Genomic DNA, 14,129 nt, shown 5'->3' with positions numbered 1-14,129 from the left:
TAATCAGTTCTGCATTCACACTGTAGCAAACCACATCACAATTCACTTGCAAGTTGGCCCGAACCCCTTTGTTTCCCGGCAGATCACTGGTTTGAGTTCAGGTGAAATTTCACACCTGTGAGTGCGGAGTAAACCAAACAGAGTGAGGAGCTCCGCTGTCCGTGGCTGCCAGAGGCAGCAACATGTCAAAGTACCACAAGGCCCGCTCGGATGGAGGAAAGTGCTGTCACAGGGAGCAGAGGGATGGGGAGCAGTTTCCTCGGCTCATGCCCGCCACCTCCAGCAGAGGAGAGGAGGACAGAGCGGGAATGATAATGAGCTGGGTCCTGAGTGGACACTCTGGGTGTTGGAGAGGCCCAGGCCTTTAATCAAGGTCATTGAAGGCATCAAAAGGCTGTCTTTTTATAGCATCTCTGCGCCCTGGAAGCGTTTGCAGCTGGATTATCAGCAGGAGTGGGGGGGGGGGGGGGGTCGGGTCAGAACACGGAGTAGATTGCTGAGATGGTCTTTCATCTTTTCTTTTGGGGGGGGGGGGGGGGTCTGCAACTGGAAGGGGACTTGATGCCCTTGTCTAACTTTGTGCACGTCACGTTGCATTACTTGCTGGTTGCATGCTCAACAGTTGCCTGCATCCCTCCCCCCTTCCCCCCTGTCATGCTGTAAAGTTAAACGCAGCTCCTCCTGGGCGCGTGCTTACCTCTCGTTCCGGGAATTCCAGTAGATCGGCTCCATGTTGCTGGCCGTCGACCCCAGTAAATCCAGTAGGAAAACCAGCGCGATCCACAATCCATTCCCGCTCCCGCGAAACGCCATCGCCGCCGCGGCGCCCAGCACGCGCAGCCCCATCCGGGAGAGAGCTCGCTGGTGTTTCTCTGCGCTTCAGCCGCGGAGGGGGGGGGGGGACGCTTCCACACAAAGCCGATCGGCCGCAGAGGAGTCAAAGTGTGCGCAGAGATTCTGCTGCGCGCAACCACATGGATCCACAAGGTGGACGGAGGGGGAAAAGGACACTTTTTCTACTTCAACCGTCTGGATCTCCAAAAGGTGCTATTTCAATCCCATGACATTCCCATCCACCAGCCTCCCTGGAATACTCCACAAGATTCTCCCCCCAAAAAGAAGAGAAAAGAAAAGAAAAGCTACTTCTGATTCCACTCGGTGCGCCCTGATTGTCTTCTCCCGAACAGTGTTCCCTTGTTGTTCTGCTGGACTCGGAGGGATTTCTCTCCCATTACCTTGTAGGAGGTCTTCCTTCACGCATCTCCAGGTTCCCGAAAAATAAAATAAAAAACACAAGAAGGAATAAAAAATGTTCGTTTTTGGTTCGAAGGATCCAGTTGTGTCGGCAAGTTTAGAAGGAGACGGCTGCCACTCGTGTCCACAGCTCCATCCTTCGTGGAGAGATGCTGCTCTTCAGTCCGTGCGCACGAGAATCCAGCTGTAAATCCGCAGATCTTTCACGAGAGTTTAGAAGATTAAAAAAAAAAGAAAAATCCAATCTGGGGATAAATCCGAGAATTTGAGGAGGAAAAAACAAAACACACACACATGAAATGTCAAGAAGTGATGAAAATAGAAAACAATCTAGAAAAAAAGAAAGTAATGATGCGCGCTGAGAGTCCGGGATGCGTCGCTTGAGGTGCGTGGTCGGAGGAACGCGCTCCCGTGCGCGGTCTCATCCGTCTGTCCTGCTCGAAATCCCACCGTTCTGACTCGCCTTAACGCTCGCGGCGCATTGACAGACCGACTGGCTTGTTTGAAGGGAGGAGGAGGGGAAAGGGGACGTGGATAAATGGGAGAAAAAAATCCCCATCCTCCGACTGGCAGGCAGAGCGCACTGACGGAGCGCGGCGCGCCTCCCAGGCTTGCGCGCACACACACACACACACACACAAAGGGGGGGGGGGTATCGCGTCCCGTTCAGCACCTCCTGTCTTCTTCTTAAGAGTCTCCCGGAGACCCACCACCACCCACCCCCGTACACCTCTCGGACTCGGACCTGTGGACTCCCTTGTTTTGTGCGTCTGCGGCGCGCCAACAGAAGAGCAAGAGCGCCCTCACCGACTCAGGAGCGGCGCGCATGACAACAAATCACTGAGAAATGTCAGAAATGTATTATGCAAATGTCAGTGATCCTATAGGATTGTGGGTAAACGCAGCGTCAAAGACCTGCAGGTGACCCCACCCCACAACACTTCAGAATTGACGCTCCAGCAAAAAACTTTTCCCGCAACTTCATGAAGGAACAAAGGGCGCATGTGCAGTCCAGACAACACGAACCCCTTCAGACCTCCAGGCTGAAGCTCAGCGGCGAGGATCTCTGCTGATGAACCAACTCCTTTCCCTCCGAGGACTCCTGTCTCACCACTAACGCCAGACTGGGACTGAGAGAATGCAGACAGGTACATGGAGGGGAGTCAAAGCTGGAGCTGCACTGCCCCCTCGTGGCAGAAAGGGCGCATGCGTCTCAGACACTTGGCCCTCCAGGAGCAGAAACATCAATCTGAGGAGGCAAACTCCTGACTTTATGGCTGCATTTACACTGCAGGTCTTGATGCCCATATCCGATTTTCTGACTATATCTGATTTTTCTGACGACCCGCTTACATCATCTTATAAAAGTGACCGATATCCGATTTTTGCATTTATACTATACAATGCTGAATATCAAACGTAGATGTTGTGACCTGGAAAAGGAAGTAAAACAACACTCGTTTTACTTCCTTTTCCGGGTCTGAACGTCTCCAATGGATACCGACAATAATACAATGGATTGAAAAATTATACAGTGTTTTGCTTTCCACACTATTTTGAAAAGTCAGCAAAAAAATCAGCTAAACATTGGTCTCGTACGGCGGAGAAAAAGAGGAGAACCCTTGTTGCAGCCTGGGCGAATTTAGTGATGATCGCTGCAACATCGGTTCAAAGGAAGGTTTGGATGCAGCAAAGGACTCAAGACTGGTGACTGTTGACATGTGATCTCAGTTGGTGGTGTCCGGCAATGAGAAAGCCACTGTTGAAGAAGACACACCTTAGAGCTCGACGGGAGACTCCACGATCAAGTGGAAGAAGATTCTTTGGTCTAATGAGACCAAAATTGAGCTTTTTGGCCATCAGACAAGACAACATGTTTGGCGGAAACCAAACACTGCACATCATCAAAAATACACCATCCCCTCTGTGAAGCATGGTGGTGGCAGCATCATGGTGTGGGGATGTTTCTCAGCAGCAGGCTTGTAAAGATGGAGGGCAGAACGAATGCTGCAAAACACACAGAAATCTTGGAGGACAATCCTTTTCGGTCTGCAAAACAACTACGGCTTGTGAGAAGATTTATTTTCCAGTGAGACAACGATCCAAAGAAAACTGCAAAAGCTACATATGAATAGTTTCAAAAGAACCAGATAAATGTTCTGGATGATGTCAAAAATTCACTTTCACCAGGTACTAGGCATGTGCTGATTTTGTTAGGCTTTTGCATTTGAGGCGTGGGCGAAGTTTCTGCACAAACAAGAAGGAAGGAGGAATTGCAAAAACCTGATTGCTGCAGAAAACAATCTTTTTTTCTTCCAGCAGTATTCCTCAGCTCTTTTAAATCACTAAGTTCTTCTTTTTGTCTTAGATTCATCGACTTCCCCACAGCGGAACCCCAGAGTCACCTCTGCCATGTTTGATTCCCATCAGCTCCGAGCTGCAGCAGCAGCAGACGAGAGGCGGCAGGAACTTCTCATATTTGTCATTGGAAGCTCGCCGCCGCCGCCTCCTGCTGCTGCCGCACAGCCGGGGGAAATAAGAGAGAAGCAGAGGACGGGCGGGGAAGTCGACGCGCCATCAGAGCTGCGCATGAAAGAAGGGAGTCGTGCTCAAGGGCACTGCGGCAGAGCAGACGAGCTGTGCCTGCTGGCGATGGAGCTGAGACGGAGTCGGCTCACATGCCTAACATCTCTGCTCTGATGACCTCTAGTGACCTCTGCAGGACAGAGGTGGAGCTGGCAGGAATCGCCTGCTGGTGGCTCCTCCACCTGCTGCTCCATCATGGCCCGCAACGGCGCTCGTTTATTTGGGCTGACCTCATTTACCGCGTCGACCTTTAACTCCTCCTCACAACCACGTCCCCCCCCACCCACCCACCCTCGGCGGCTCCAACAGAACCTAAACAATCACAGTAAGTGCAGGGCTAATGTGAGCCTCTGCAGGGATTACACGCACACCTCTGCAGTCTGAAGGGGGGGGAAATTCAAACGCATGCATGGTGGTGCAGATCCGTGGGTGGGGGTGGGGGGGGCTGCACGCCATCATCCCTCAGCATCTGGCGACCCTGGGGGATCCGCGTTATTGACTGTTACGACGTCCCCGGAGCTGAAGGTGCAGATTCCTTCGCTTTATCTGACCTCCTGACTGAAACCAGGTGCATTCTGGGACGGCTAAGATTTACTCAGCCTTTGATGTTTTTCATTTTTTACTTAACCTCTTTGAAACTGTCTTTCCCTGGACTTATTGAAGCAACATCCTGGTCTTCATGGCATTTATTTTTGTTTATCTTTACGATCATTTCTTTCACAGATTAGATCAGAAACATCTTTTCATTACAAAATAAAAAAACGTTCACCCTTTTAGAAAACTAATTTTTTCATTTGCTGTATGATCAAAATAAAGAATTTAGGATCTGCTGATTGAAAGAAAACACCCAAAATAGTCAAATTGGTTAAAAAAAACCTAGAGAGTTAAAAAAAAAAAGAGAGTAGAAAGTCTGTGTTGCCCAGCAACAGCACCAAAACATCACTGCTCTAGAGGAGATCTGCATGGAGGAATGGGCCAAAAAACGAGCAACAGTTTGTGAAGACCTTCTGAAGACTGACAGAAAACGTTTGACTGCTATCGGTGTCAAAAGAGGGTATATAACAAAGTATTGAGATGAACTATTCATTTTGACCAAATACTTATTTTCCACCATAATTTACAAATACAATCTTTAAAAAATCTGACTTTCTGGATTTTTTTTGTCACTTTGTATTTAATAGCTGAGGTTTACCCATGATGAAAATTACAGGCCTCTAATCTTTTTTTTATATTTTAATATTTTTGGTTTATTTTGTTAAATTATCCCAATCATCAAGACAAATTAAAAATAAAAACCATAATGTAGCGACAGGCACAAAAAAAAACGGCATTGAATAAAGGAAATTTAAAACAATACCAAGAAGATCGATCAATAAGCATTATGATTGATCCCCACAAGAACAGAGCAGAGACCCTCCCCGTTCACGCCCCCTACAGGCTGACCCTATGACCACCAGTTCCCGTTTGCACGCTTACATGAACTGCAACATTAGCTATACGCGGCGTAGCATCATTACCAAGGCTAAACTTATCTCGAATGTTAGCATTCTCTTGTAGTTTAACTCTTTAACGCTAGAGCTTTAGCTCTGATGTTGGCGTTTTTTTGAAAAATCATAACTCTTCAACCAATTAACGTCATTCCAGCGGGTACCGATGCGGAGAAAAGTGGTTTGGCATATTGGTTTTGCGCCAACATTGCATATCGGCGCAAAAAAAAGCTTTTCTCAGCATTAGAATCCGTTGGAATTATTTTGACCGTTGAAGAGTTACGATAACTCAAAGCGCGTGCGCTAGCATCGCCGTTACATGGTTAACCGAAACAAGGTGACTAACCGTTTTAACCAAAATTCCAGAGGAAAATGAACTACACGGTTTCCCGGTGTGCTAGCAAAACACACGTTTCCTTTTTTTTTTACCTCGAATGCAAACACTTGTTTTTTTTTTGTCTTTTCCCACTAAATCTATGACTAATTTCATAACCAAACTACGATGCAAAAAAAAAAAAAAATCAATGAACAAGTGAGAAGAATGTAATGAAATGAAGTCCTTCCTGCTTCGTCTCAGTGAACACTGATTAGAAGTGACAGTCCAAAGTCTCCCTCTGACATCCTTCCCTGCCAGCAGGAGCTCCTGCATGGATGGACACAAATAAAAGAATCTATTGTCATTGGACACCTGAGAGCAGCCCTGAACAGAGACACGCATGACCGCGTGTTATCAAAGGGCCTAAAGTCGGAGCTTCGGTCCGCTCCTCGCAAACTACACATTTCTCTGACAGCTGAGTAATTCCAGCCACAGAGAAGAGGCAAAAAAAATGTTTTGGAAACCCTGAAATGGGTTTCATTTTAAGTTTGTTTTCCTTTCCAACAAAATTCGCCCAAAGCTATCATTTATTTCCTCCTCGGTCCATCTGAGAAGCTGCTGGAAGAGCGAATAGACGAAAAAGTGAGCGTTCCTGTCCAACTCCTGTCCGTCGTTCCAGCGCAGGGATTTACAGGCTGCCTGGGAGACGGCGTTGGACGCTCTACTTCTGGTTTTGGCTCCTTGTTTTGAGCCAAAGCGGGATGCCCGTACGTTTCTTAGGATCATATGTTGCCCCAATACGCAAAATTACGAATCATCGTGATTTGAAGGACTGCCTCTTTCTACAAACTCATTAGTGAAGCACGATTGCAAGAATACGGAAAGAGAACATGAAAGGGTTCAATTATTGTGCTTTTTTGCATTCTTTCAAGGGTAACTGTATCCATATATATGATATTATATTACCTTTGGCACACTAACAAACAAATGTTTTATGAAATACAAGTCATTTCATTTTCTCTACCCAGCAGTAAGATGTCTTGATCTCTGAGGCTCCGTCTTGTGGGCCCCGCCCATGTCATGACGTCAACCTAGAGTCAGCCTCGGCAGCCTGTCTGCAAATAACATACAGACTTTTGCAAAGATGGATGTGTATATTGTGCATTTAAAAAACAAAACAACAAATGTTAAGCCAATCACCGCTAGCCTTGTGGAGAAAGTGGGGGTCTGTGTTAGCATGGGGCTGGTGCCGGCAGTGCAACTCTTCCTGGAAGGGGCTGTTCTTCACTTACACTACATTATCAAAAGTATTGGCTCTCCCATCTGGTGTTCTGATCCCGTGGTCTGGCCACAGGTGTGTAAAATAAAAACACTCAGGCATGCAGACTGTTTTTACTAACATTTGTGAAAGAATGGGTCGCTCTCAGTGAATTCCAGCGTGGAACTGTCATAGGATGCCACCTGTGCAACAGATCCAGTGGTGAAATGTCCTCTCTCCTAAATATTCCACAGGTCACTGTCAGCTCTATCAGAACAAAGTGGAAGAGTTTGGGAACAACAGAAACTCAGTGGTAGACCATGTTAACTGATGGAGAGGGGTCAGCGGATGCTGAAGTGCAAAGACATCACAGACTTTCTGCACGGTCAATTGATACAGAGCTCCAAACTTCAAGTGACCTTCAGATTAGCCCAAGTGCAGCACGCAGAGGGCTTCATGGAATGGGTTTCCATGGCCGAGCAGCTGCGTCCAAGCCACACATCGCCAAGTGCAACGCAAAGCTTTGGATGCAATGGTGGACTCTAGAGCGGTGGAGACGCCTTCTCTGGAGTGATGAATCACGCTTTTCCATCTGGAAATCTGAAGGACAAGTCTGGACATGTCGGACTGCATTGTGCCGAGGGGGGAATATGGCGGTGGAGGAATTATGGTGTGCGGTTGTTATTGAGGACCCCTTCCTCTCCCAACATGACTGTGCACCAGTGAGCAAAGCAAGGTCCATGAAGACATGGATGACAGAGTCTGGTATGGATGAACTGGACTGGCCTGCACAGAGTCCTGACCAGAACCCCATTGTACACCTTTAGGATGAATTAGAGCGGAGACTGAGAGCCAGACCTTCTCCACCAACACTAGTGTGTGACCTCACCAATGCGCTTTTGGAAGAATGGTCCAAAATTCCTAGAAACACACTCCTGAACCTTGTGGACAGCCTTCCCAGAAGAGTTGAAGCTGTTATCGCCGTAAAAGGTGGATCAGTATCATATTGAGCCCTGTGGGTTAGGAATGGGATGGTACTTCAGTTCACATGTAAGTCAAGGCGGGTGAGCCAAGACTTTTGGTAATACAGTGTAACTACATCAGAGCGCAGGTTTTAAGAGAGACAAACTCAGAAATGTGTGAATGAATGGATAAAAAATACCACTTTGGGGTTGTTTATAGTGAGGAATTAACATTATAATACACTTAAAATCTAAAAACAAAGTTGATTTTGAATGATGTAGGCCCTTTTAAGTAAAAAATACCCAGAATGCTTCTGGAAACTGAACCTTCAGAACTTTACAAATGCACTTCCGGCAGAAATTTGCGATAAAGAGACAGAAACAGGAGACAAACTGCAGAGTGAGACAGTTCCGGTTTGGTAGAAGAACTTCCCATCGACTCCTCTGACCAATCACAGCCTTCGTGGACCCTCTAGGCATTCTGGGTAGTTGTAGGAATTTAAGTACATAAACATAATGATGCATTTGCTTTTTTTCTTTTGGATTCTACAATTCAAAAAACAAATTGTAGCCTTGTACTAGGACAAAACATGGCTTTTTGATTAAGAAAAATCTTTGAACTCTCACTCCGATTTTCTCCACAGAAATTCTAATCCTGTTTAATTTAGATGAACTGAAACCTCTTAATCCATGAACCGATTCAAAAGGTCGAACAGAGGTTGATCTTCAGTCAGGTTTGGTCAGTGCAGCTTTAAAGGACGTCTGGCGTCTTTATCAGACCTTCGGTTGCGCCAGCACACTCTTCCCAGACTCATCGTTCCCAACTTTGATTTTGCTTCTCGCTTCCTTTGCACGCCTCTGCCTCCCTTCGCCCGCCTGCCTTCTCAGGTTCCCAGCGTGACACCTCCTCCTCCTCCATTTGCCTCCTCTGCGCCCAGCAGAGCTCCTCTGACCCACCTCCCTGCCCCCGCCTGCCCCCCGCGAGTGCGAGGAAGGGATGAGAGCGGGCCATGCTGCCCCGAGGGTAGGTAGAAGGATGAATCCAGGCTCTTCTGCTCTCTAGCTTTCCCCCCAGAGTGCAATTATGCGAGCAATTATTATCCCTGGGCGTCGCACACACTCTAAACCGCCAAGATCACATCCAATCTGCCGTGGCCGGCTGGGAGACAGGATTCTTAATGCACTTCAATAGGCTCTCTCGGAGGATAACTAGCTAAGGAGATCGCCACAGGGAATGTGTAGAGCAGAGGAGATGAGAGGAGGATGAGATGAAGGCGAGGGGACGTAGAGATTGCACATGCTCAGTCGATACTCTATATGTATGAGGGCTTATTTATCCGTGAGGGAAATATCAAAGCGGAGCCGCCCGTCTCCCCTTGTCTGGAACCACAGAACAGATGATGATATGACATGTCTCCAAGCCTGTGTTAATGCTCCGAGCCGTTTCAGATAGACATCCGTGCGTGAGGCTCCACATCTGGATGGAAAAAGGGGGAGATCAGACTCCGGGGTGAAATGAAACCTCGATAGCGGTGCCATTTCCTGGTTTCTCAGACCATGTGCAGGTGCCAATTATTTTCACATCTAATGTAAACCAGAGAACAAGAAGCCGTCGATCACATCTGCTGCCTTATGGTGGGATATGGGATATCTTCACAGGAAGAAGGCTATTTCGGCGGCAAACTGGGTGGAAATGTCCCTGCAGCCAATATCACACCAGTTTACCTATGCTGAGCAGAAATTGTGGAGGTGACAAAAAATAAATGTTTTACCACAAAATGTGAGACACTAATGCATAAAAATGCAACACACTGCAAGTATCTATTAAACAACTTTTTGACTTACCTCAGAATATACCTTATTTTGGTATTTATGTAGCTATGACACTAGAGGTGAATGTCTAGACTAATAAATTATTTTTTATTACACCTGAAGGCTGCATTTTAGCTAAATTAATTGTTTCTCTTGTCTTCAAGGTCTAAAACAAAAGTGTTCATTTGATTTTATTTTTTTCATAAAATGTGTGACTTTACAAAAACACAAAGGGTCAGTCTCCTTTCAAATATTTTGTTTTTAAACGTAATTTTAAACAAAGTTAATACAAAATAACTTAAAAAGCTCGTGCTATCTAGATTAAAAGTTGTGTGCGCTAGCGAAAATTTGATAGCTAGCTTCGGCTTAAGTTTGCCACTGCTTTCAAGTAATTTTTTTGTTAATTTTAGAGCAAAATAAATATTAGAATCACTCTTATTGAAACATTTGAGGTTTTGAAACTTTACAAAATTAAAAAAACAACAATCTTAGGAATTAGACTGGTGGGAAAGAATGTTTGCTAGCATTAGCATGCTAGCGAATTAGCATTGTTACTTTTTTTCTGTCACTTCTGGCTTTACTGAAGTAATTTAAGATAAGATAAAACAAAGCAGATAATAATCATAGATAGATTAAAGTTGCTCTAATAGTATACATGTTTTTGTAGATGATCTTTTACCAATAATTTCAGCTGGAAGTTGAAAATTAACTACCTGACCTTGATAGGGTTTTTTGTTTTTCCCCTTACCTTGTTAGGTGGATCAGATTTGTCGAGCATATGATGCCATTATTAGAATTAAATGCACCTTAACATCTCCAAAAGTCGTACTTACATGTCAAATGCTTGAACCTAAAATTCACAAGAGACAATCTTGTATTAGTGTACAGGATATAACATTAATATAAATGCAGAGATGAAGCTACCTTCAAGTTGGAGGACCACGTCCAGCTCCTGAGAAAACCAACTCCTGCAGGGGCTAGCTTTGAACCACAGTAAATAAATTACAAATGATTTATAAAAAACATGAACACATAAACGCATGCCTGTTGTTATTTTTTTACATAAAAAATCTTTTGATCTTCCTGTAAGCTAATAAAGGTTAAAATTAAAGAGACCACAGCCATGTTTTAAGGGTTTATTGATAGGAAACAGAACATCTTTTCAAATGATTGGTGCCCAAAATCCCATTTGTGGTGGATTTAGCAGGGCCGTCAGAGCCGGGTCAGAGGGAGTTCTGGTGCTAAGCGCCTGAGAAACGCAGTCAAAGCCCGGCAGAGATAAAGACGCTTCCCCTCGGACAAATGCCGAGCTTGACGGCATCTAAGAGCAACAAGCCGCCTGCTTCGTGTCCTCAAAAGCACATTTTCTTTGAAAAGCTTCGTGCGAGTGACAAAGCAGAGAGCCGTCGAGGCGTTTTAGCTTCTTGGCTCCAAGCTTTGAGCGCGCCCTCTTCTTTTGCGCTAATTCAGCCGGAGGTCACGCCGCTAAGTGTTTCTGCTGAGTGCTTCACGGTGGGAACAGGAGATTCAACCGGCAGCCAGCCATTTCCATAATTGTTTTCAAATGTCTTTCTTAATATTAAGATCCCATTACTTACTATTCTGCTCGCTCCCCGATGAGGAGCGGCGGAGCTGTTGGGTTAGCGCGCGCGTCCCGGCTAATGGAAGGCACTTATGCGAGGCCATGGAGACTCTGCTCAGGATGGAAGCGCGGGGACCAAACAGAGGCGCCGAACACTTCATGCGGATTGGCTCGTTAGCTGCACGGGTGCAAACACAACAGCGCGGGCATCACGGGACGACCACGGCAGCCTTGCTGTCGAAAGGTTTGGCTCTGCGGAGACGTTGGGGCGGCATCGATGTCACGTATGTGTGTAAAACTGAATCATATGTGGGAACGGCTGGTTGAAAAACATTGATTTGGAACTTCATTACTGGGAAGTGCACGTCTTCTGCACATTCATCACAAGCAGGAGTCGGCGCCGCTGGCACCGTCTCCACAGCAACAGAATCCTTTAAGACAATAATCCACAACAGCAGGATATTAAGGAAGCTCACACATTTACAGCTGCTCATAAATATAACTACATTTCCCCAACAGCTGGGCGGCACAGACTCACACAACGGCCCATCTTCTGCTTTATTTGCTGCATTAAATTGAACAACACTGTAACTCCTTATAGGAAATGTTTCATCTAATCAGAGCACACGCAACAACGTGACCTCATCAAACGCCGACACCGTGAATCGTTTGGGGGGAACAGCTGTTTGTTTTATGAGGAATCCAGAGGGGACAGGAAAACTACAAACAGGAAATTATGAGACACGGCTCGTCTGCAGGAATAGCAACACCGACGAGTTATTCATACTTTTAAACGAAGTTTCATTAAAAAAAAATTTTTTTAAGAAAAAGTGTCTTACAAAAAAATCTGAAAGTGTTCATTCTTTCATCTTCTATTCTGTTTTGTTCCCTTTGGGGGGCGACGGTGCTGCTGGAGCCTATCCCGGCCACTTGCGGGCGAAGGCAGGGGACACCCTGGACAGGTCGCCAGTCTGTCACAGGGTCACAATCACAAACACATGGACACTCACATTCACACACCTGTAAGCATTTTGTAAAAAAGAAAAAAAAAAAAGCAAGATATGGTTTCAGCCATGATGAAACCATAAAAAACAATTCTAAAGAACAAAACAAAACTATATGATCAGAAGGAATTATTGGGATTTTTTTAATTAAAAACACTGATGGTTTTTGTTTAATAACTAACCTCTGAAGTGATTATAAGGTTGGAAAAAAGGAAGGAGCAGAGAATCATCTGCATAGAAAGAAACCTAAATAGCCTCTACTCCCTTTGTAGCATGTCAACTTGCATTATTTTGGCTTCGTTATTTATATTTAATCTTTTAAAGTACAAATTGACAAACAAATTCATTTTCTACCCTTTTATCCCTTTCGGGGTCACGGGGCTGCCAGAGCCACACCCTGGACTGTTGGTCACACTCACACCGAGGGGACAAATAAGAGTTGCTAATTAACCTATGAAGCATGTTTTTGGACAGAGGGAGGAAGCCGGAGATCCCGGATAGAACCCACGCATACACGGGTAGAACATGCAAACTCCACACAGAAAGGTCCCCCGCTGGTGTTCTGTTTCAGGTCCCCCAGCCAGGACTTAAACCAGGGGCCTGCCTTCTGTGAGGCAAGAGCGCTAACCACTGCCCCACCGTGCAGCCGACTAACAAATAGTGTCATATGTAATGGAAGATGTCCCAACTATGAACCCTGGGGTACAACTGCATGGAATCACACCTAATGCTTTCAAGAATGATTTTAAGCTTTACCCTTCCTAATGTTGGATCCGATAACTGCGAGTGGAGTGTCACACGGATGGAATCAGACTTCTGTCCTTTAAGGAAAAAGGATAACCCCCATTTTTCACACTTTTGTCATTTGCGTGTTCAAAATGTAAAAAAAACAATTAAATACTTCCAACAAATTGTTATGATATGGAAGATGCCCCAACTACGAACCCTGAGGTACACCTGAATATAATCAAACAAACAAACAAAATGCTTTCAAGATTGATTTTAAGCGTCACTTTCCTTCTGTTGGATCCGAGGTAGCTGGTATGGCAGTGTCCCGCAGATGAAATTCTGTTCAAGAAAAACGAACAAATCCCCATTTTCCCCCCCAAACAGCAGTAGTTTGGGGGACCATTAAACATCAAAGACAGTTGACTTTTAATGAGCCAAAGCTTCTGCTCTGTCTGCAAACTTTCAACTCCACTTTTAACTTTTGGGAAGCCGGAGAAACTGATTGGTGCAGTTGTCAATCTCACAGCAATTTGTACAGAATTAGCATACGGTGCTGCTACTTTATTGATTAACCCAATCACGGCTCAACGTGGGATAAGTGCGGAGCCGTTCCAATCATCAAACGATTTGGGATAAAAAAGCATTCAAACACAAATCAAACTGAAATGTCTCTGCAGTCGGCACAGATTTGGCGGGTTTTCTGGGGCTACAACAGGTCAGCTTGACACCTTTCTGTGCTGCACGCAGGGATTCAAACGTTCATCAAAGCCTCCTCAGATTCCAAATCATTATTTTGCGTGGATTCAAAGCCTCTGTTTCACCCATTTATCAACTTTGATGACGTCCTTTTGCTTTTGTTTCCTGTTGAACTGCGTGATTGGATGTAATTTCCACTTCAGAGGATGAAGGAAGGCTCGCCAAAGATCCTGCGGCGGCTGAAAAAACCTGATTTCGTTTGGTCATTAAAGCTTTTTGATGAGGGTTGTGACCTCCTTGTCTTTTTTTTTGCCTTATGGTTGAGGTTAAAGTCGAAATGTAAATTTGAGTTGACGTGGCTGCTCAACAATCGCTACTTCAAGCGCCGAAAACCCTCTTCATCCAGGAGAAACATCTGGAAAACGTGGGAGAAAATGAACGAG

The 14,129-nt window shown here is 45.5% G+C and overlaps 1 protein-coding gene across 2 annotated transcripts in view; it reads right to left on the bottom strand.

Annotated features, from left to right (window-relative positions):
- LOC101160196 (ephrin-B2) overlaps positions 1-2,328 on the bottom strand; it is a 110,401-nt gene extending 108,073 nt beyond the window's left edge. The window contains exon 1 of one of the 2 annotated variants that reach the window (XM_023949033.1): positions 698-2,328. In XM_023949033.1, coding sequence (XP_023804801.1) covers positions 698-846 — 149 coding nt within the window. In that variant the 5' untranslated portion in view covers positions 847-2,328. The remainder of the gene's footprint in view (positions 1-697) is intronic. The other variant, XM_023949032.1, reaches the window with a different exon arrangement.
- Between the last annotated feature and the right edge of the window lie 11,801 nt (positions 2,329-14,129).

Source organism: Oryzias latipes, chromosome 18 (genome assembly GCF_002234675.1).
Source record: "Oryzias latipes chromosome 18, ASM223467v1".
NCBI lineage: Eukaryota > Metazoa > Chordata > Actinopteri > Beloniformes > Adrianichthyidae > Oryzias > Oryzias latipes.
The sequence above is the reverse complement of the archived record's forward strand: the minus strand, read 5'-3'. Positions and strand labels throughout refer to the sequence as shown.